General features: G+C 43.9%; 1 protein-coding gene across 2 annotated transcripts in view; it reads left to right on the top strand.

Moving 5' to 3' along the window:
• Positions 1-23,829, top strand: part of IRAK4 (interleukin 1 receptor associated kinase 4) — a 131,981-nt gene that overhangs the window by 62,014 nt on the left and 46,138 nt on the right. For both annotated transcript variants that reach the window (XM_078655469.1, XM_078655477.1), the window contains exons 6-7: positions 6,341-6,405; positions 14,069-14,183. In XM_078655469.1, the coding sequence (XP_078511595.1) occupies positions 6,341-6,405; positions 14,069-14,183 (180 nt within the window). The remainder of the gene's footprint in view (positions 1-6,340; positions 6,406-14,068; positions 14,184-23,829) is intronic.

Genomic DNA, 23,829 nt, shown 5'->3' with positions numbered 1-23,829 from the left:
CTCCCTATACGCGGGAATTATCCCAACCCTAGAGGAGGCCTTCCATCTATGGAACTTAGACTCCACTAAGGAAATCAGTGAGGACCTTGCGCAGGTACATGAACACTTAATTAAGAAGCTGGAAGCAGACTTGTTCAGCACCAGACCACCCAGAACTCAGGGTCTGAATAAAGACACTTGGTTCAACAGTGCTTGCCGAGCTGCAAAACGTGAACTCCTATCTATCATAAAAGCAGGTGGTCCGAGGGAAGAGATCTCCTCTAGAAGGAGGGCCTACAAAACACTTCTAGCTAATTCCAAGATAGAGTGGGACATACAGCACTGGGAGAATCTATCGGAGTCCCTAGCAACAAGGGACTCCCGTAGATTCTGGAGAATAATTAACCACGGAAGCGGGGATCTTCCCACGGCTAATAAACCTTTGCTGCAAATGTCTGGCAAAAACACTTTGAGCAGCTATACTCCCTGGAGAATGAGGGGTCAGAAGCAGTATTGCCTATTACCCCTCAGGGACAGCCCGCCGAACCCTTCACTATAAAAGACATTAGGATGGCGATAGCTGGGCTATCCTCTGGGAAGGCACCGGGCTTGGATGGGTTGCCGGGCGACCTCTTCAAGCACGAACCGGGAATTTTGGCACCCTACCTCATGATTTTATTCATTGCAGTGCTGGAGGGAATGAAAATACCAGATACTTGGCTGGGAGCGGAGGTGGTCCTGATATTTAAAAAGGGGTCGCCCCTGCTCCCAGCCAACTATCGCCCAATCAGCCTCATTGATGTGTCTCAAAAGTTGTTTGGCAGATTAATTCTTAACAGGCTGTTGAGCTGGATGGAGGAGACTGACATTTTAAGCCTTTTCCAGGCGGGATTCAGAAAAGGAGTTTCAACAGTCGACCAAATACTCAGATTGAGCATTATATATTGGAAGACGGTGCTCTTAGAAGGTGGGACATTATATGCGGTATTTGTGGACCTCCGCGCCGCCTTCGATTTAGTTCCCCGGGCTAGATTGTGGGCGGTGCTGGCTGATCTGGGCGTCCCGGGAGACATTCTCCACATCTTAATCAGGCTGCACTCAAACAACTATGCCTGAGTCAGATATGGAAAGGGCGGCAGGCTGACTGACAGATTCCCAGTCCGCAGAGGGGTGAGGCAGGGCTGTGTATTGGCCCCGACCCTGTTTTGCTTATTCGTGAACGGGGTGATAGAGTACCTGAACAGGATCACTAACATCGATGCTCCACAATTGAATGGCAGCAGGGTGCCTGCAATTATGTTTGCAGATGACACCCTGCTGCTGTCAAAAACACCAATGGGGCTTCAGAGGGTCCTGAACGGGTTCTTGGGGTTTTGTAATGAAAGAGGTCTAGAAATAAATCCAACTAAGACCAAATTTATGATTCTCAGCCCCAAACCCAAAAGCTGCCCAAATCCTCGCCTGGGACTTACAACCCTAGAAAGAGTCCAAGTAATAGAATATCTTGGCATAACCCTTAATCAGAATTTGACTTGGCTGCCCCACAAAACAAAAGCAACGACAAAGGGGGAGGAGCCAAGCCGGCGTCGAAGATGGCCGCCCAGTCCCCCGGCTCCGTGTACCATCTCCTCCCGAGGGCGCCTTCTGCCTGATATCCTGATTCGAAAGGGCACACACGGGCGCAGGAGCAGCTCCGGTACTCGATGGCGCGTCCCCGAGGTTTGTACCACCTCCACACGGGGAGAAACGGACAGCGGCGTTTGCGGCCCGAGGCAGCTTGAAGACCGGGGACTCGTCTGGACTGCAGGACCGGCCATCAATTGAACAACAACGGCCACCAGCTGCAGTGAGGGGCCGGTCGGCTCCGGATCGAATCGGACCGGCCGATTTTCGGATCGCTCGCTCAGCTGATTGGGGGCATGAGTTAGATCGACCCTTCATGGTTCCCCTGAGTCGTTTGTGCTTTTTTGGGAACTTTGCTCGCTTGCCGCCGGGGACCGCGGTGAGACCCGTCCCGCTAATTGCGGGAGAATCCCGAATTTGAGCCCGGCCGCGTTTAATAGCGCGGACTCCCTCGGCGGCTGTGTTTTGGCTACGTCTCCGCTGTTTGGGTGCCCTGCTGGTGATACCATAACGCCTGATGCCCTGCTGCGCGTGCCCCGGCCCCGATCTATGATTGTGCTTCCTCGGAACGTAGCGAGGGGAGCAGAGTGCTGCATCCGTGAAACCGAGTCCCGACCTGATTTGCATCCTATGGAGGAAGGGAGCTTGACAAAAAGGGGGCACGGAGCAGAACTACATCTTGGCGATCTCCTTGCTGCCCTAGCTGACCTTCGCGATACCTTGGAGCAGGATGCCCGTTCACTGGGTGATAAGCTGGATGATGTTGTCTTTGTGGCGGAACTAATGAGCCCGGGTGGTTCGTGGGCGCACAGTGGGATGCTTCACTTCTTACCCAGACGCGACAATATGGCGCCGGCTACTGATATCCCAGAATCCGGGACACGGGCTCTCGAGCCATCTCCAGTTGGTGACATTCGTGATCTAGAACTATCCGTGGGCTCCTGCTTGGAACCGAGCGATGGACTTTCTTTCTACGCCATGCTGTTGGTATCTCTGGTTCTGCTCCAACCACGTTTTGACAATGTGACGATCTTTCCCTGCTCTGCTTTGCCGATTGCGATGTGGCAGTCATGTTATTGCGTCAGGTTGGGTCCATCACGCTGGCAGGAACGGGCTCGGATGAGGTCCGATCGCATCGCAGCACTACAGAATTGCTGCTGTCTGGGTTTGCTCTGATATTCCTATTCCTTACGATTGCGGATTTGGAGTGCGACAATTTGGTGGGCCATCGTGGTATGCGCAGGACAGGACAAGGATAAATGATGTTTCCTCCGTCTCGATACTTCCTGCTTGCGGGTTTATGGGGGATGTGTGGCATATTGCCTTATTTGTTACCATGCTGGGCTGATCCTGTGCCTAGTGCACTGTTCTATTGTACTGCTTTTAGCGGAGGTGTTTTACGTCCTGTCCACATACGTTATTTGCAGAGGGAGAGGCCGGGGGACTGCTGGAGGGCTCCCCTCCGTTTTTCATTTCTTTCTTTTCCTTCCCTCGCTTGGGTTCCTCTTTTAGTCTAGGTGGGTGGTAGTTTCTTTTCTCTCTCTTCTAAATCTCGGGTTTCATAAAATGGGCGACAGGCACTCTGCTGAGGGGGAGGCCGTAGCCGGAGGCAGGGGTGCAGGGTGGGGGGTATTCTCTGTTTTTCTTTCCCTTTTTCAGTCTCTAGGGCCTCTTTTTCTCTCTTGCTCTGCTTGGCTTTTTCTTTCCTTTCTTTCTTTTTCTTATCTTTGGGATTCCGAGTAGTAGGTGGCTTGCCGGATGTTCTTATGTCTCAAGCCAGTATGGGGGATGTTATAATAGTTCCTTTTTAGAGACGGCGGGCGTGTGCTGCATTGGGGGGCGTAATGTATTATTTGTTGTCTATCCTGTTTAGTGCGCGTTAGTGCCTGCGCCCCGCCTGCAGTGGTCCCGAATGTGCATATCCTGATTTGTGATGTCCCCTACCTCTGGTGTTACTAGATTATATGACATCGGATCCTGTTCTATCTCTGAACTTTAAAATAAAAAAAAAACCTCTCTTATCCTGGTACCATTATGGTGCGACAGTATCCTGGGTGTTGATGTGGAATTGAGGAGGCGGGATGTATGTGTTTTGACTTATTGATTTGCATTGACCGTCTCTGTGATAATGGCCGACTGTGCTCTTGCTGGCCTGCAATTGTATTTGCCTTATGTCACAATAAAGGTTTTCAAAAAAAAAAAAGCAACGACAAAACTGGCTCAGAGGGCAGGTGCCATTACAAGAATTGCCAAAAAATCACCTTTACGCCCAATTCAGGGTCTCTGGGACAACAAGCACAAATGTCTCCACATCAACTCTCTAGATCTTCTAGCAGTATTTCTAGCGCTCAAAGTTTTTCAGTCTCATCTCATAGGCAATGTTGTCCTAGTCCGCATGGACAACATGACAGCTATGTACTATGTACAAAAACAGGGGGGTACACACGCACTCCAGCTGTTGCGCCTCTTTCAGAGCATTTGGAGTTGGGCAATCCATCACAGAATTCATCTTCTGGCAGAACATCTTCCAGGAGTCAACAATCAAATTGCCGACATCCTCAGCAGAGAGAGGCAGAAAATACACAAGTGGGAACTGCATCCTCAAGTTCTCCTTCCTTACTTTCAAAAATGGGGATTTCCACAATTAGATCTGTTCGCCACAGAGGACAAAGCAAAATGCCCAAATTTTGCCACCAGGTTCCCACACCCTCGCTCATAAGGCTATGCCCTATGGATCAATTGGTCAGGAATATTTGCCTACGCTTTTCCGCCTTTTCCTCTCCTTCCATTTCTGGTTCAAAAGCTCAGGCAAACATTGCTCACACTGATTTTAGTAGCTCCCACATGGGCACGTCAACCGAGGGACACCACACTCTTGGAACTCTCGGTGGTTCCACATCAAAAGCTGTATCTCAATTCCACCCTTCTCACTCAGAACAGTGAAGAAATTAGACACCAAACCCCAAGGAGCTCAACTTGGCGATTTGACTCCTGGGGTTTATAAAAATTTATAAAACCCAAAAGCTTTTTTGCTTTTGCTATGGCAGCACAGTATTGTTGCAGTGTTAGTCTGCCCCACCACGTGGCATGCTGGTAGGCTTCCAATGGGTTCAGAAGGCAGAAAGGTGCTTCCTAATCTCGGGAGAGGCCTTTCTACCAGGCATGCAGCGCCCAATGGCTCAGCGAGCAACGTGAGGGCTGTTGCAGACACAAGCAGGCATTGCTGCATGTGTATTGTCCAAGACAAGTCTCCGTCTCCTCCTTTCATTGATAGAGCTTCTGAAATAACCAGTCATCACCAGGAAAATATTCTCTTTATTTGCCTTTCGCAGGTGTTTAAATAAGCAAGAATTGATTCAACAAGTTCAAAACATGAGACAGCGTAAACGTAGTGGTACAGCGGATTTTTAAGAATAATTCAAGTGACAAGATAAAACTCTTCATTTTTTTCCGAAAAGTATTGAGCCTTCTCACCTTCCCAAATAAACGATTTAAAGAACCCTTTTTCTTCATCAGGAATCACACTGAGTGGTCAGTATCAGCCACCAAAAACATATTTCATAACCTGAATGTTGACCATTAAACTTGATGAAGGATCTCCCGTCTAATGTGTATTTAAGTTGTGGATCCACCTGACAAATATGTAATTTAGAGCAATTCAACTCGGTAACTTGAATATCTAACTTTATTTTTTACTAAAAATGCGACATCTTGTTTAAATTCTTCATATAAAGTGCATAATTGTGAGTCAGCTGGAGTGGCATCGCAGGAGAGGGAGAAGGAGAAAGAGTCCACTGCTATGGCCGATTCTGAGTAGCCTAGTATACCTACATCAAAATGTAATGGTTGTGGTATGCCGGTGCATGTCAGTGCCCACTAAATCCAAATGTGGGTGCCTGCTAAATTAGTATCACCCGCTCTGTATTCTGTGCATCTCATAATTATGCCTATTGTACATTTATGTGACCGGATTTAAGTGTAAAACCCTGTATACTATGGGAGGATCGTAAGTATTCATTCTTATAACATTCCTAATCATGTAACACAATGCAGTATTACCCTTTCTACTTTCTATAGCTAATATTTAAATAGCAGGTAGCGGAACAACCTCAAGAATTGACAACACCAAACATTGCCTTGCTGATGGCACAAACATCACATTTATGCCAAATCTTACTCTAAAGTTGTATTATCAGTTTTCAAGGTAGGAATATTCCAAAAGGGTCAGTGCTCACCTGGTCTGCCACATTTCTACAAAACCACTTGCACAAGTCAAATTGGGCACACTCCTCTCCAGTGTAGCTGATATATGTGTGTCACTCACGAGTGAAACATTTTCTACCATCACTTAAACACGTCAGGAAATCTCTTAGGTGTCTTTTTAAAAAAGTATTAAATCTTCTCCAAGAGTAGCCATAACTCCTCGTAGATTTCATTTTCACACTTGATCCATGGCGATTAAGGATGTTTGAGTTGTGCGTATTTGCAGGCATAGTCTAATAGTTAACTAAACTCGGATCATAAATCTTCTGTCTTAGTTTTGAACCCTTTTGGTCCGCATGTGTTTTTCTCGTGTATAACATTCTTTTTTATGACTGACAACATTTGTTCGTAAACATTTGTGAAGCATTCCTCAATTTTGAAAAATTACCAGGAAAAACTCATCAGACTATGAAACTGGAATATTGTTTTAGGAGCAATGACCTCTGACTATGAAAGTGCTTTCTCATTTTTCTAGATGGTTGACGTTAGTATTCAAGAGCTTAAAGCACAGTTTGACCAAGAAATACAGACATTGAAAATGTAAGTGCAATTTCGTTTTTTTAAATTAGTTTGCTGTTACTGAATGTTGATATCGGTCGCTACCCCCCTCACTTCTTACAAATAAAATGTAGTTTTATCAAAAATATGAACATTTGAACAAGTATATAATTATATATAGCCTTCTAGGTGTTTTGAAACTATCCACATTTGTCTTGAAATGTAGATATCATTTCGGTTGAAAGTTCACAGGCCACAGAAACACCATGACACTGACACTTTAATGTCTGTAAACACATAGAATGCAGGTACAAAGTAACTACTTGGGGCCTTTATTATGAATGCCCCCGAGTTGGATGGGATAATGATCGCATCCAATAAAACCTCATAGAGAGTTCTCAGTATCTGAGTATGACAATTATCGCCTATCCTGAACTTAGCCCTGAAAATTAGTATCAAATTTGCTACTTACTGGCCAAAATCCACAAGTCCTGGAATTTAACAAGTCTTTTTTACTCTTTTAATTTTGGCTGGTTTGGCCTGCAGAAATGTAACAACGAGTACAGACTTTATTTTATTTATTTATTTATTTTATAAAGCGCCCAAATCACCCCATCAGTGGTATCTCCGAGCTATGACTGCCATTACTAACCAAGGAGAGACTAGTCAGAACAGTGTGGTTTTCAGCAGCTTTCTAAAAACCAGGAAGTTAGTACATCGCTTCTGATACGTATTGAGTGCAATAAACATTAAGTAATTTCAAATCAAAATAGCTTTATTCGGTGTAAGTATTCTCACCATAAAAGCATACTATGAAAAGAAACATTTAAAATTACATTTTTAAAACATCCCAATATAAGTCGGGGAAAGAGATCAACGTTTCAATTGCAAGATGTCAGATTACAGTACAATATTATGTGCAAAAAAGCAATCTAGCCAAAAATTAAATAATGTGCAATTTAGGAAGGTACAACCGGCAGTTCATTCAAATACATAAAGTGCAAATATTCAAAAATATAAAATATTTCAGGTTCCATATGTATTATATGCTTGAGAGTATGCATGGAAAAAAAATATTTACAATGCAAAATTTTAAAGTGCATAATGCTATAAGATGTGCCATATATATATATATATTCGGGCATGGAGGGTTACTAGCATAATGACCTATGTCGTACAAATATATAAAGTGTATATTACATGTGTAAATGACTCGAACTACGAGCCATCTTCTAATTGTTCGTACTCAAAATGTCCTAGAAAGCATATGCCTTCCTTCTCCTTATTGCCTATTGTATGTACAGAATAACTGCATTGATCATTTTCTGATTTTCCAAACTACATAGAAGGTTAAAAGCCTGTTTATAGTAAAAACAAGTCTCTCAGTTGAAAATAACGTTTTTAAAATTGTTCCCCAGATACCCATATACAAACTACAAAGATGTAAAAAGTGCAATGTAGATTGGGTAGACCTTTCGTCATACAGACAGGGCGGAAGTTTATGCCACCAATTTTTCCTTTTTGGGGAATGCTATTAGGTAATGAAGGGTACCAAACCTAAGCCTAGTCAGATGAAATGTGTGTTGTGCATTCCGCCCCTGTATGAGATATGGTTGGGTACACCTTACAGATGAACTTTCACTGTAAAGGTTAACACTGTGTTTTTGTCTAGCTTCAGCCTCTCTACCTTCTTCCCTGGCTTCTAAATAAATAGTCTTCAGATCTCTTTTACTGTATTCTGTGATAACTGCAGGGTTTTTTCTATCAATACACACCCTGCAGCGGGCCAGGAGAGTATGTATGTACTCGAGCCAAGGAATTTTGTTGCTGTGGTCAAGTGATAGACAATCTATTATTAGGTCCGGTGTAAATTTTGTCTCTTCTTTGGCCCATATCCTTTGCCAAAGTGTGAGGCCGGCCAGATTAATTACGTCTGTTAGGAAAGATACGGATAGTTCTTTGTGTGTTATATAATTCGCCGTCGAACCAGGGACCGCCAGCAATCTTTTTAAAAATGTATTTTCATTGATTTGTAGAGGGGCAATATTAGCTCTCCCCATAATGCGGCCCCATAGCAAACAGCTGTGACATACTTGCTACAATACAAGGTAAGAATGTCCCGTATGGGGTCGATTCCTAATTTGGCCGAGAACCATAAAATATCTTCAGTGGATCTTTAAAATTTCAGCTTGCAGTGTTTGATGTGAGAATTCCATGTACCATTTTGGTTAAAAATCAGACCCAAATATGAAAAGGTTAAGACTCTATTTATAACTACCCTTCCCACATAATGTACATGACATTACATTAAGTGATTTACAGTTGTGATCCGTGTGCTAACCGGTATTTGTGCTGGGTTCTACATTTACCAGGACACTTTTAATAAGACCCTATGATGTATGTAAATCTTAGATGGATAAAAACAAACTCAAACAAAATTCGGAAAAAACTGAAATAATCATTATAAACATTGGCCGTCCGAGTTAGGTGCGACCTCTATCCCTAAACCATTGATTAAGAGTTTGGGTCTTCATATAGATTCCGACCTATCTATGGACGCCCAAATCAATGCAGTTACTTCTGCTTGCTTTTTTCAACTCCGTAAATTGCGCTAGATCAGACTTTTTTTAGCAGAGAGGCCAGCATTCAAATTGTGATTGCCCTTATCCTTTCTAAGTTAGATTATGGAAATGTCCTCTATCTTGACATTCCACTATATTTGAGACATCGGCTTCAGATGATTCAGAACCAGGCAGCTAGAATCGTCTATCTTAAGGATAGGAGATGTCACATCACCCCACTACTTAAAGATCTCCACTGACTTCCAGTCGAGCTGCGGGTGCCGTTCAAAACTGGCTGCATACTTTTCAAAGCCACTCAAGAAACTGGCCCTAGTTTTATTATGTCATGCATTAGAAAGCATCGGCCTGAGCGCAATTTGAGATCGACGCACTTGAACCTCCTGGAGGTGCCTAGAATCAAACGGAATCGAATAGCTGGGACCCGGTTCTCTTATCTGGGTCTGAGGCTCTGGAATTCACTCCCTAATCCGATCAGACTGGAGACTGACTACATGCGGTTTAGGAAGGCTTTGAAAACTTGGCTGTCCTCCTAGCTTACAATTAGTTGTCCCTCCCTATGCTCTCATTCTGTTTTCTGCTTAAACTTTCCAGCGCCAAGAGACCTGTTGGTGAATGTGCGCTTACATAAGTTCCTAAACAACATAATATAACATAAATGGCAAGAGTTGGATTATTCTATACAAACAGAAGCCGCACCTGTGTAGTTTCATACGGTCTATTTCTTCATACAGTGGCCTCCAGATGTGACCAATTCCTGCTACCATGCCTGCCCATCAAGTGCACGTTTCAGCTTTCCTCTGTACTCCTAAAAAGTAACAGTAGACAGAAAATTAAGCAAAGAAGCAAGCCCTTTCGTCAATCATGAAAAGTAGTGACTTCTCTCGGAAAAGCAGAATTAGAAACATTGGTATGAAATTTTTAGCTCCAAACACCTGAGGTGGCTGGCAAAGTAGTTGTGAAAAATTTGTGAAGATTTGTTAAGCAGCACCAAAGTTATTAGTAAAACTAAAAACGCTTTTGCTATGGAAACTAAGTCCTAACTATAACTACCTAATCGCAAAATTCCTAAACTAATGGGCCGCTCACTTCAGCTGCTGTGTTGAAAGTTTTGTGGTGATCCGTCAAGTGGTGGCCGAGAAAAAGCAGGGGTCCCAAAACGCTTTTTCTCCATGTTAATCTCCATAGGAAGCTTTAGACACTGCTACAGCCGGAGCTGCTGAACAGAATTACACCAAATTTTGCAGAAAGATAGCTCTTGGTCCAGAAAGCACTCTTTTTGTTAAATGGTGTAAATCCGTTCAGCAGTTCCTGAGAAATTTAAAGGTTTCTCAAATATACAACTGTGGCTGTGGTGGACCCATGAACCCTCCCGATCTTGTGTCTGAGATCTGATTGGCTGCTAAAACTTCAAACCAGGAAGTGTTAACAGCCATCTTGAACTCGGTTCAACCGAGCCATCACATAGCAAACAGTGTGCTTCGCTTTAAGCAAGTCGGCTGGGACCATGGGGGCCTTTAGGCTCCCCAGCAGTCCCGAACCAGAGGTCATTCCCCGGGTGATAGGGTCCATGGGCCCAAAAATGGACTGGGGAGGAGGGGCAGCGCATCCCCCTTCCCTTTTTTATCATAAATTAATAAGAGCCCATCCCCTGGGGATAGGATCCCCAGGGCTGAAATTGGCCTAGGGAGGGGGACCTCCCGTTTTATATGATTGAAATTTTTAAAAATATGGGTCAGGCCCCGGGGATGGGGGTTTCGAGGCCCAAAAGGGTCAAGGGAAGGGGGGGCCACGCGGCCCCCCTTCCTTACAAGAAAACCCCCCCAAAAGACGGCAACTTGCCGGAAGCCCCGCCCCCTTTCTCTAGGATTCTGCAAACGGGCCTCATGGCGCGCTCTTGGGTGGGGGTGAAGTCCCCTTCGCTAGTTGTTACTTCGAGTAAACCCCTCACAGAGTGATTGCTGAGAGGTGGTTGCAGGCCACGCCCTTTCTCCACCACTCTGTAAATGAGGGTCTTGGCGCACTGCTGATGGGGGGATGAGGTCCCCTTGCCTCCTTAGGGCCTCAGGACTAAAGTGGACTTCATCCCCCAAGCAGCAGTGTGCAGGAGGCGCATTTGCAGAGTGGTGGAGAAATTGAGCGTGGCCTCTGACCACCTCTCAGCAATCCAGCTGTGTGGGACTTGCTGAAGATGATAGGAAGGGTAGTTGGCCCCCAAGGACCCTCAATACCCATAGGGATTTACTCCCGCTGCTAGTAGTGTGTCAGGAGGTGCGTCTGCAGAGTGGTGGAGAAAAGGGGTGTGGCCTGCTATCAGATCAATCCTGATGTAGGGGACTTACTGGAAGTAATAGATGGGGTAGTTGGCCCACAAGGACATGCTTGGGGGCCAACTACTTCTCCTGTTACCTCCAGTAAGTCCCACACAGAAGGATTGCTGAAACGTTGTCAGAGGCCACCACCCTTTCTCCACCACTCAGCAAACGTGCCTCCCGGCACACTACTAGTTGGGAGATAAAGTCCCTTTGGCTCCGGAGTGACCTTGGGGACCAAGAAGCCCTCCTGGTATCTCCTGTAAGTCCTATGCAACAGAATACCTGAGAGCTGGTCGGAGGCCCAGCACCCTTCCTCCACCACTCTGCAAAAGTGACTGCTAGTTAAAAAACCTTAGAAATTCACACAAAAAACAAAGGTTACAGGGACATTATAGTTAGTAATTAGCATTTAAAAAACAGTAGAAATTCACTGAAAAAAACAAAGGATACAAGAAAGTTATAGTTAGGGTCATATTTTACTTATACAAACTAGAGTAATTCCACCGTTATAGTTAGCTGAGTTAACTATAACTTGCACCCCGCAATGCACTGCTTATGACCTCACATATTGTATCACTCATGACATGGTCAGTGGCATCACTGATGACATCTCAAATTACATCACTGATGAGATCATCCATTGACTATGAGTGTTTTAAAAAAGTTTATGAGTGTTAAATATACATACCAAGATGTATTCGTGAATCAGTGGGTGTATGAGTGACTATGGATGACTCATGGGGTCCGTGACTGACTGTATAAGTAAGTGATTAGGTGTCTCAGTGAATGTATGGATGAGTGACTGGTTGTGTGAATGTGTGTACCTCTCTGTCAGTTGATGTCTAAGTGGGTGTATGAATGTGTTAGTGGGTACATAAATGGCTTTATGGGTGATTGATTGGCTGTCCGACTACCTCTATGGTTTATGGGTGTCTGTGTGTTTGGGTGAGGAGATGTGTGACTTCCTGTATGGATGAGTGAGTGGGTGAGTGAGTGTCTGTATGGGTGAGTGAGTGTCTGTATGGATGTGCCAGTGATTGAGTGCATGAGTCAGTATGGGTGAGTAACTGGGTATGTGAAAGGCAGTATAGGTGAGTGACCGGTATATGAGTGGCTGCATGCATGAGTGAGTGAATGTGAGAGTGACTCTACGGATGAGTGCATGCTTCTGTCAGTGACTGTAGAGGTTAGGGAGTATGTGTTATTATTTGTATGAGTAAGTGGATGTGTGTGTAACGGTTTGGATGAGTATGTGACAGTGTGATTGACTGTATAAGTAAGTGTCTAGGTGTGTGAGTAGTTCTATAGGTGACTCACTCAGTGTGTGAGTGCCTTTATGGGTGTATGGGTGTATATGTCAATGGCTGTATTAGTGAGTGAGTGGGTCTATAGGTGGCAGTATGGGTGTGCAAGTGGATGTGTGTGTGTAGATCAGTGAGTTGGTGTGTAAGTACTGGTATGACTCTGAACGGGTTTGTGAATGGTTGTGTGGAAGTGGCATTGGGTGTATACAAGATTCTATAGGGGTGTGAGTGGGTGCGTCAAAGATGCTGTGGATGATGTCATCAGTGAAGTCACTTACCATGACATGAGTGATGTAATATGTGAGGTCATAAGCAGTGCATTGCAGGGACACAGAAAGCTCCATTTTCCACAATTTATTGCGCACTCCTTGTGAATGTCCATTTTCTGAACAGCATTCATGATTGCAATGCTAATATGCAAATATAAATGCACGGGCCAAATGTTCACTTAAAAGGGCTTTGTGAAAACAAATATTGACGATGCAGCTGCCTTAAAAATTAAAACTAAAAATACATGCAGTGCACAATAATTTGTGGAATATGGAGTTTACTGCCACAAGCACGTGACCATGAATGTATAAGCACATGAGGCTAGTGAAATTGATTTACCTGTTGACCCACGAGAGAGCTCTTTGGCAGATGTCTTTTGTATATAGCTGTGATGATGAGTGCGGTATGTGGGGAGAGTGAAATAGTGAAAAGAGGTGAGTACAAACTACTGAAGGGGTATGGTGAGATATATTTTTTCAGGGGTCCCATTGGTAAGGATAGAAAATGATATGTGGATTGTCCACTTCTAATTATGAAGAATAGAACTCTCGCAATATGTGATGGTCAATATGTTTTACAATTGAGGGGTCCGCAAAAAGGTCCTTGGCGTTTCTTCAGGACAAAAAAAATTAATACCTACCCTTAGTCAGGGTTAGGTGCATGAAATTATAGTATCTAATGATTCCATAAAGCAACTAAGTCGGGAAGTAAGTCAAAAAGTACCTACATTGAATAAACCTATTAAGGTCTTCCAATCCAACACGAAAGATAAAAACATATATGATCATGTAATGTACTCAGTTGATTTTTTGTAAGTTCTGTTGAGGTCCATAGGGAGTAAATAATGACATAAGTGTATAATACATAAATCATGGCATGCTTTTGAAAAATGCAAACACAGGGATGCAACTCTAGTAGCCCTCTGTGGATATAATTTGCAGTTGTTAATATTGCAAAGAGTGTGTCCATACAGACAGGGAAGGACAAATCCCTGATTGGTTTGTATTAAGTAAAGGAAGAGGGATGTAGCAGCTTTCTTAGTGCAGCACAAGTAAAATCTGCAGATGCCACACAAGCAGGGCATGAATGCTAAACTCCGTTCCTAATGCGCAACACTTGAATATCTCTAAGGGATATCTGAAATTAATGATTGCATAAGTTCTTTACGTAAGTTGTTGAGAAAATCACTACTACTTTATTTGAACCATGAACTACGTTTGGATTTCTCTTTCCACAGGTGCCGGCATGAGAACCTTGTGGAACTGATTGGGTTCTCCAGTGATAGTGATCACCATTGCTTAGTGTACATGTATATGCCCAATGGTTCCCTTTTGGACAGACTAGCATGCTTGGTAGGTGTCAATTGTTTTTTTTCCAAATTTAATTGATTTAACATGTTTGCAGTTTGCTTTTCAATTACATTAGTACATTGAATTATTCTTATAATAGACTGGTTTAAAATATCCATTTGAATAACGAGTCTCTAATTCAATATGTTCCAAACACGGCAATGAGTGTACAAGGACTTTATCTTACCACAGTCACCTCTATGGATGATTTAGCACTTAACATGTGCAAGACGATGGACATTTCCTTTACATGTTTATAATGCAAATTGAAGAGATCCAACAGGGAAGAATATGTTGACAACCTGCATATGTGCAAAAAGCTTGAAGGAGGATAAAGTGCATCTGTGGATCAAATGTCCCTGGTACTGAAGAGATGGCAACAGGACCCCTATTGCAAACAGGGTGCGCTTTCCCTGTTTGCGCCACAGTGCACCTTCAAACAGATGCGCTGGGTGCAAGCAGGGAAAGTGCGCCCTATTATAGTGAATGTGCTTCACTCGAGCAGCCGTGACCTCGCCCTGTTCTCGGGACAGCGCATTCAAGTAAAATAAGGAGATTCAAAGCCGCTCTGTGTTTCACAGTGCAGGCTGCAAACTGCCTACAATTTGAAGAGAGATTAGAGATCCTCTTGCAGGCAGGTGCATTGAATGACTGCACTGCCTGCAACAGGATATCCCATTCACTCCTCGAGAGGGCTGCCCTCATGGGGCTTTCTGACACTGTGCCACATTTTTGTGGCTCACTTTCAGAGCGCTTCCTAAGGGCATGTTACCTCTGTGCCTGCATCTGTAATACGACGCTTGTGCAGAGGCAAAGTTATTCTTCATTTGCATCAGGCCACGTCCCAATTCTAATCAGGGGACCCCCCATCATGATAAACCTGGTGCTACATGTATACCCACCAGTGCTGTCAGTATTACAGAAGGGGCCGCACAAGCATCTGCATCCCCCTCTGGAATACCAAAATACCCGGTGGTGCACAAAGCGGGTGCACACACCTGTTGGGGACACTTTTCATAATTTGGCCCCAGATGGTTAATTTCAGTTTGGAGACATTTTAGAGTAAGGACCTATAAAGAGGCCATCAGGGTGATAGATGTTTTATATAACTCTGTTCCCTCCATTAAATTAACTTCAAAGATCAGTGAAAGTAACCGAAGGTGTGTGGAAGATGACAACATGGACATAGGTTTAAATTTGTATACTTCATCAGTATAATAGGATTTTAAGTGATAAGATGCTTGTTCTTATAAACCTTGAATCGGCACCTACGGGAAGAGGAGTTGGCCTAACGGCTGGGGCGGTCGTCCTCGAATTTGGGGAACTGGGTTCGAGTCTCAGCAACTACACTGAACATCCTGTGATTCTGGGCAAATCACTTAATCTCCCCGTGCCTAACAAAAAAAAATGAATGTGTCCTCCTATAACGCAACTGGTGCTATGTACATCGCTCTGATACCAGATTCGGGTCAAGTTCGCGCTATATAAAACTCCGTAAAATAAAGTAAAATAATAAAAAAAATGGACAGTTATAGGTTATAGCATGTCTAATTAGTAATTCCTGTTACAAGAGCAAATGGTTAGCAAGATTTTTCTCTCTAATAAAAAAGGAAGGTAGGAAAGTAATGGGTGGATGATACAAATGGTATGATATGGCAATTTACAAGATACTTTTATTAAATCAGATAATTGATAGCATTTTACCCTGATTTTTGTTTTTATTCATTGTGATCATGCTTGTATTTTATATGTCTAACCAAAGTAACATTTAATTGAATTTAATGGAAATTGAATTGAATTAAGATATTCTACTCCTTGAATTTGCTTGAAAGCTAATGAAAGTTGTTGCATTTCCCTTACATTGCAGCATAAAACCCCAATTAATCCAATAGGAGGATTTCTTACAGGAAAGTGGAGAACAATAAAAACCATATTTAAGGCAAACCCAAAAAAGCATGGTATTGGAATCTCATAAACAAAATATGATCTAGCAAAAATATTGTTTCCTAGGCATCATTTGTAAAACCATCCTCCCATTGGGGTTAATATTAAAAATCTACCACCCTTGCCACAATATTTTTGTAAACAATATTGCAGTAAAGGAGTGGCCCTCCACAAGTACAAATTAACAAAATAGAATGGGGAGGGCTGTGTGGAAAAGTAAATTTTGCCATGTTCTGTGTCCCTACGTGTCCTCCATCTTATGTTATGTGTGCATGATTAAATATGCATATGTATCCCCCATGTTTGATTAAAGACTCAATTACAGTTGTGTCCATCACTAGTATGCCAGTTTCCAGTTCTCGTGAAAGCTACGAGTATCAGGCCTATGTAAAGTTACGTTGCCACGTTTCTCAGTGTGCACGTTATTTTATTGTAAAGTCCCCGTTTCTAGGCCTCAAAAGGGCCCGGACACCAGATTCAGCTCCTGTCTTCTGAGTCCTCGCTGAGGAGCGATACAGCCCCCACCTGTATCCTCGACCCTTCACTTACTTCCTGCCTCGCAGTGCCCGGCTCGGCCTGGCTCTGCCTCTGAGTCTGCCAAGAGTATGTTATGATTCTAGTTATCAGTCCAGCCCTCCTTCTCTGCATTCCTAAACTACTGAATCGCATCAATAGTTTCCGTCATTGTCTAGCCTTTACGTCTCCATGTAAGAGAAATACTGCATTTAATGGTCATTTAATATTCTTCATCACGCACTACATGTAGAATAATGCATGCTCCATTCTTAGAGTCCGTTAGCCTTTACCCCGATAATTTTAGGATTCTATCAACATGTTCTCTAAACATTAGATACTAGATACTGTTTAGGTACATGTCGCCCTGACTCTCCAGTCTTCAGTCTCTGCTCCTAGCACAGAGTTCATAGCCCCCAGCTTCTCCTAGTAACACGTCATTGTCAGTTTGCGCGCACCATTAGGTTAGAGGTCCCGGCTCCTTAGGTAGCCCCCTCCATGTTTCCGCCCCATTTATGACATATTCTGTTACGTTTGCATCACATGTCAATGTATACGCCCCTGTTACACCCATTTTCACCCTTATCTTTCGCGACTGCTATTGACCACACCCACTGCTCCGCCTACTGTAATTCATTGTAATGTAACTGTTTTAGTATATATATTTGTGCACTGTTATTAAATGTTACGCCGATCCTGATCCAGCCCCCGGCAGCGCTGCCATCCTGTTCCCGTGCAGGTTGTCCTGTTCCTGTCCTTTATGCTGTATTAAACCTGCAAACTCCTACTACCTCGAATCTTGACTCTTATTTATTGAGCTATCTGTTATTATTATGTCCAGTAAAACCTAGATCCGGTATTATTTATTTATATACCACATAATGGCGCCCGAACAGGGACTTGCCCTTTCCCCACGCGCCGGTGAAGCCACGCCGGCCCCCTGACCCTCTGCAGCCGTGACGGAACCATACCGTGCACGTGCAGATATTTCTGCTTCAAGTATCCCTCAGGCCCACGGAGGAGACGGAGGTGGCGGTCCAGCATCCAGACGAGGCGGTGGAGGAACGCGGCGAGTCCCGACCAGAGCCCAAGCCGAGAGTCCAAGGTCCGAGGTATCCGGAGGCCCACCCGTAACAGAAGTCCGAAGTTCGTCCGTCCGGCGTCGAAGCAGTCCAGTCCAGTCCGAGGCCTTCCGTTCTTGCTGCCCGGCGAGTACCATTGCTGGGGTAGTATCTAGACAGGGTCAATCTAATTGACTCTGGTCCGTGGGTTGGTGGTACACAGACCCAAAACGAAGTGTCCACTTCGGTGGATGCGGGTCCTGACGTGTCTCTTTATGAGACCGGTAAGTTTCGTACTGTTTTAGCAGTACATCTAGTTTCTGTTCTAGTCCGTTCTGTTCTCGAGAAATTCATGTATTCTGTTTCCAGTATTCCAGGTAGTATTCTGTTCGAACTGTTATTTTAAATGTTCTTCATGTATTTTAATGTCGTGGTATGAATGTGGAGTAATTATCGTGTTCATTGTGTATTGTATTGTGTCTAGATTAACAGTTCAGTCATGCCGTTATTTTCCAGACTACGTCAGTTAAGAACTAGAAAAGGTCTGTTAGAAGAAGCAGTTCCTGTCCCGCCTAGGGACAGTCCAGGTCATTTTATGTATCAGAAGCATGGCATAAGTGCCATATTATATCTAGATTTATGGGTAGAGTATACCAAACAGTTAGAAGAAAAGTATAGATGGCCCGTATCGGGTACATGGGATGCCGAGTGCATCATGCGAGTAGAAGAAGCATTATGGAAAAAGAAAGCCAGACAGTCACAGAAAGATGCCATCGAGTTATGGCGCAAAGAATCTCATAAAAGAACCGAAAAAGAAATCAGAAGGTCAGAATTAAGTAGAGAATCCTTAGAACGAGCCCAAGAAAGGGAACTAATCGAGATAGGTGAACGAGTCAAAACTGAACAGTCAGATAGACAGAGGCATGCCCTCATTAAGGGTATGTATCCTCTTCTTGCCGAGGGCTTGCCAAAAGCGACCCCGGAGGCATCCAGTAATTTTCCGCCACCATTAGTTCCGACCAAGCTACGTCACAAACCGACCGCAGCTGATATTTTTATTTCGTCCTACTTGGACGACACGGTTCCGGAATATGCAAATCCTGTTCCGCCAGTCCCTGTAAATAATGTAAATCCTGCTCCTCCAGACACCGGAGTACCTGCTACGGTACCCCCGGTTCAGCCCACATTACAATTTCCCACTCTGCCAGCACGAAGAGTATCAGTCGACGATTCCAGCATAGGGGCCGCAGGAGGAGGTCCTCCTGGTACCCCGCCACCACACCAACGTAGAACGTTGGCCGAGTTACATGAATGTGCGTTACAACGTACGCCCAAATTTAAGTCCGTTGCAGATATCCGACGAGCTCTCACTGAATGCCGCTATGATCCAGTTGCAGGTGATGATAGTACAGTAATATATTCCATCCGTGTAAGACGGGTGACCGGGTATTTAGACACCCTACCAGATATGAAAGGAGATCTAGACAGAATATATCGTTTCATCCGTACAGGGGATGATCCAGAAAGTATTGGTGAAGCCATGTCCCAAAGGAAAGCTGAGATCCAGCTCATGATATTAAAGTTTCTGATTAATTGTCTAATAAGAGAACAAGATTACCCGACTAAAGATCCGGCCGAAATGAGAATCCTGACAAGGTGGAGTGATAATATAGCCGAGGGTAAGCACAAGACTATCAGTAGTATAGAGAGTATGTACAAGAGAATTCGTAAAGAAATAATAAAGTTACATGAACAACGTAAAGCAGCACAAGTAAGCGAGAAAGAGAATGACTCTTCTACTGAAGAGGTAGACGACGAGAATCCCGTCAGAATAGCGTATGTAGGAAAATCTAGATTTCCAGATCGCCATTTATGCCTAGAACACAAGACAGTTTTTCATCATCCAGCACCAGAACAAGGTTCTCTAGAACAAGTATTTCAAGCTACCGATCACATTTTGAAGTCACGAATCGGTTATAGTGAGTTAAGTACTATGCATGAACAAGAACTAGCCCGATCAGCAGTCCGATGGATTACTGATTCTACCACTTTTCCAGACGAAATAGTGGCACAAATGTTTCTGAAATTGCCCCCAGCCGAGCAACGACTGGTGGGTATGTATATGGTCCAGCACCTCATTACTCTGTATGAGGGTCAACATTCTGATCCAGGTCCATTACACGATGTCCTGAACGAGTTACTCCAGTATAGATGGAAAGGTTTAGGTACCGATTTAATTAGTGTCATTCTAGAACAGCGCCACAAATATAGAACGTTTCTGAACCCGCATTTTGTTCATGTCTCACCCCCAGAAAGTAAACCCTTTTACATAGATAGACAGAATCCGTTACGAGAAGTACATCCAGTCAGGACAACAGATGGTGAAATGCAACGAGTGTTTGTTTACACTCCGATTACAAAGATGGAACTCTTAGAGATGAAGAAATTAATTCCCTGTCATGACAAAGATCCAGCAGGGTTCCACCGAGAATTAAAAGATATGCTCCGTATGGGAGAATACACGTATCCAGATATAATTAAAATGTTAACAGTCCTGTTGCCCGCAGGGGTATACGAGAAACTCAAGGAAAAAGATTGGGAGGTGGGAGAGCAAAAGATCGATTGGGCAGTTCTCGAAGCTGAAGATAAGATACGAGTACCAGGTACCGGTCTAGGAGAAAAATGTAAAGAATTACCTGAATTATTGATACAAGTTTTGCCAAGATTATTAGCCACTAAAAAGGAAGACTGGGATGCAATCTCAGCCTGTAAACAGAAACAAGATGAAGACACTAGTGATTTTTATTCTAGATTTGAAAAATGTTTTATTATAAACAGTGGCCTCAAGACAAGTAGCGAGTCATACCCTCATCTTTTTGTTACTAAATTAGTCGAGAATTCAAGTCCACAAGTTAAGAATCGAGTTTTGAAAGTCGAAAGTACCTGGCAAGCTAGTACCCCGTCCCAGATGTTACAGATGCTCCAGTACCACCAGAATAGAATCAGAGAAGAGCAAGATCATGAAAGAAAACGTATGAAAGACACGAAAATGAAAGTACTAGTTGCACAATCTGTTCCTCAAGACAGTCAGAAGAGGGGTACGAATCAAGCCAGTCATCCTGCAGTTCCCGTTAAAGGGACCTGCAATTATTGTAAACAGCCAGGTCATTATATAAACGAGTGTGCAGTTCTGAAACACAATATAGCTACTGGTAAGACTAAAGAAAGACCACGTCCACCTAGACAAGAACAAGTTTCACAGACTTCTCAGTCACAGAATGCACAACAGACAGTTCCAGCACCGCAGCCTATTGCTGCAACACAGCATGTTACACAGCAGATGTACAAGTATGCACAGTCTGAGTATCCAGAGTATCAGCCATATTCATGAAACAGCCTAGAGAGGGAGGTAGGCTTGCCTCTCATCGAGATACCTGTAGATCAAGAGGGTCCCTATGTTCATAGTCAAGTACTAGGGAAAGACAGAAAGTTTCTGATTGATACAGGGGCAAGTAGGACCACCATTAGTCACGCCGAAGTTCCAGGGGCTCCGCTCTCAGGCTCTAGAAATGTTTCCCTTGGATTTTCAGGAAAGCCTATTGTAAACGAGATATCTAAGCCAGTTACTCTATGAGTAGGTCCATTGTCCCGCACTACTGATCTGTTACTTACAAAGTCGTGTCCAGAAAATCTGTTAGGCATTAAAACACTGAAAGAATTAGGTGCAGTTATTTGCTGCTCCCCAGAGGGAATACGACTGTTTCTACGTGACTTCAAGGGTCACTATGTATTACGAGATTTTGATCCGAGATTGTCTAATGTTCCGCAGCATCTATGGGCGCAAGGTCCAACTGATGTAGGTTATATGCAAATCACACCCCATCGTGTGACTCTCAAGCCAGGTGTAGTGTTACCACGAATCAGACAGTACAGATTGCCACCTGAGGCTGTAGCAGCCTTATCCAAAATTATTGACGAGCTCATCGCTCAAGGAGTAGTTGTAGAAACTGACTCCAATGTATGTAATTCTCCGATCATTCCAGTCATGAAACGTACTGATCCAAATGCACCGCCAGTATATCGATTAGTGATTGACCTACGAGAACTTAATAAATTTATTATTCCCCAGTACCCAGTTGTCCCAGATATCTCTTCCCTATTGACAGCCATTGATTCTGAAGCCTCATTTTTTTTCAGTCATAGACCTCAAGAACGCATTTTTTAGTGTCCCCATTCATCCAGACAGCCAGTTCCTTTTCGGATTTTGTTTAAATGGAAGGAGCTATATGTTCACACGAGCTCCTCAAGGTTTCACAGAAAGTCCTAGTATTTACAGTCAAGCACTTAAAAGACAACTAGACAACATTCACATGCCAACAGACACTGCCCTGCTCCAGTATGTCGATGATCTACTGATCACAGCCCGTTCTGAACGTGCTTGCGAGCGAGCATCCCTTACAGTCTTGTATTTCCTTGCCGAGATGGGGCACAAGGTGTCCCCTTCTAAGCTTCAATTCTGTGTCCAGCAAGTGATCTATTTAGGCCACTTGCTGTCCAAGTGGGGTAGGCAGTTGACACCAGACCGTATCCAGTTAATAGCGAGTCTTCCTCAGCCCAAGACACAGAAGGAGGTACGTGCTTTTATCGGCCTTACTTCTTATTGCAGACAATGGATTCCTCAGTATGCATTTCTAGCTAAACCACTGATACAGTTAACGACACAGGAGGCAGCCGTATCGACTGTCCTCCCTTGGACATCTGAACATACACTTAGTTTCAATGAATTAAAGAAAGCTCTATGCCAAGCTCCAGTTCTAGCTACACCGAACTACAGTAAGCCTTTTACACTTTTCGTCACAGAACGGGAAGGTACAGCATTATCTGTTCTCACACAAGATCAAGCAGGACAATACAAGCCCTGTGCTTATTTTTCGAGCACATTAGATCCTGTAGCCCAGGGTCTGCCTGCGTGCCTCAAGTTAGTTGCAGCCACAGCTCTAGCTATCAGACAAAGTGATTCCATAGTATTAGGACACTCCTTGACAGTACAAGTTCCACACTCCGTGGAAGTTCTTTTAAACCGAACACAGACTCAGCACTTGACAATTGCACGTTTAACAGGTTATGAACTGACACTGTTCCAGCCACACATAGAAATCAGACGCTGCAACGTTCTAAATCCTGCTACACTGTTACCGTCAGTTAATTCAAATCCTGCCACACACGACTGTGTGGAAGTAGTTAACATTATGACAAAGCCAAGACAAGATCTGACAGATATTCCATTACCAGATCCAGACCTGACACTTTATGTGGATGGTTCATGTATGAGAACAAGTACAGGAGAACTAGTAGCCGCGTATGCAGTGACTACTGACACTGAAGTTATAGAAACACACCGTATTGACACCCTGTCTGCTCAAGCAGCAGAGCTAGTTGCTCTGACACAAGCCTGCATACACGCTAAGAACCTGAAAGCTAATGTTTACACAGATTCACGCTACGCATTTGGAGTCGTACACGACTTTGGAGTGCTCTGGCAGGAGAGAGGTTTCATGACTTCTCATGGAACCAAGATTCAACATGGTCTCCTTATTCAGGCTCTGTTAGATGCCATACATTTACCGACATCTATTGCTATCATGAAGTGCAAGGCACATACGAAAGTTACTGACATTATTTCTCAAGGTAATGATCTAGCAGATCGCACAGCCAAGCTTACAGCACAGACTCCAGACATTCCAGTTAATCCGACACAGACACATACTCCAGATCCGACTACCTGTATGACAGTTAAGGACCCTACTCAAGATGTCATAGATATTCAGTTACATGCTACTCCCGATGAAATCAAGAAATGGTCCGAACAAGGAGGGGTCCAGACAGATCAGGGATGGGTAACGAAGGGTAAAGCCACATGGTTTCTCCCCGACTCCATGGTTCAAGTCATTATCAATACCGCACATAGTCCAGCCCATTTAGGAGAAAAAGCTATGTTAGACAGTATCCAGAACATTTGGTTCAACAAGCATTTACGAGCTGCAGCCAAGCAGAAAGTCCGTACCTGTATGATATGTTGCCAGTTTAATCCAGGTAAAAGTGTCCCGGTGGAACAAGGTGGTTTCCAGCCC

This window comes from Lissotriton helveticus, chromosome 1_1 (assembly GCF_964261635.1).
Source record: "Lissotriton helveticus chromosome 1_1, aLisHel1.1, whole genome shotgun sequence".
NCBI lineage: Eukaryota > Metazoa > Chordata > Amphibia > Caudata > Salamandridae > Lissotriton > Lissotriton helveticus.
Note: the sequence above shows the minus strand (reverse complement) of the source record. Positions and strands in the feature narration are given on the sequence as shown.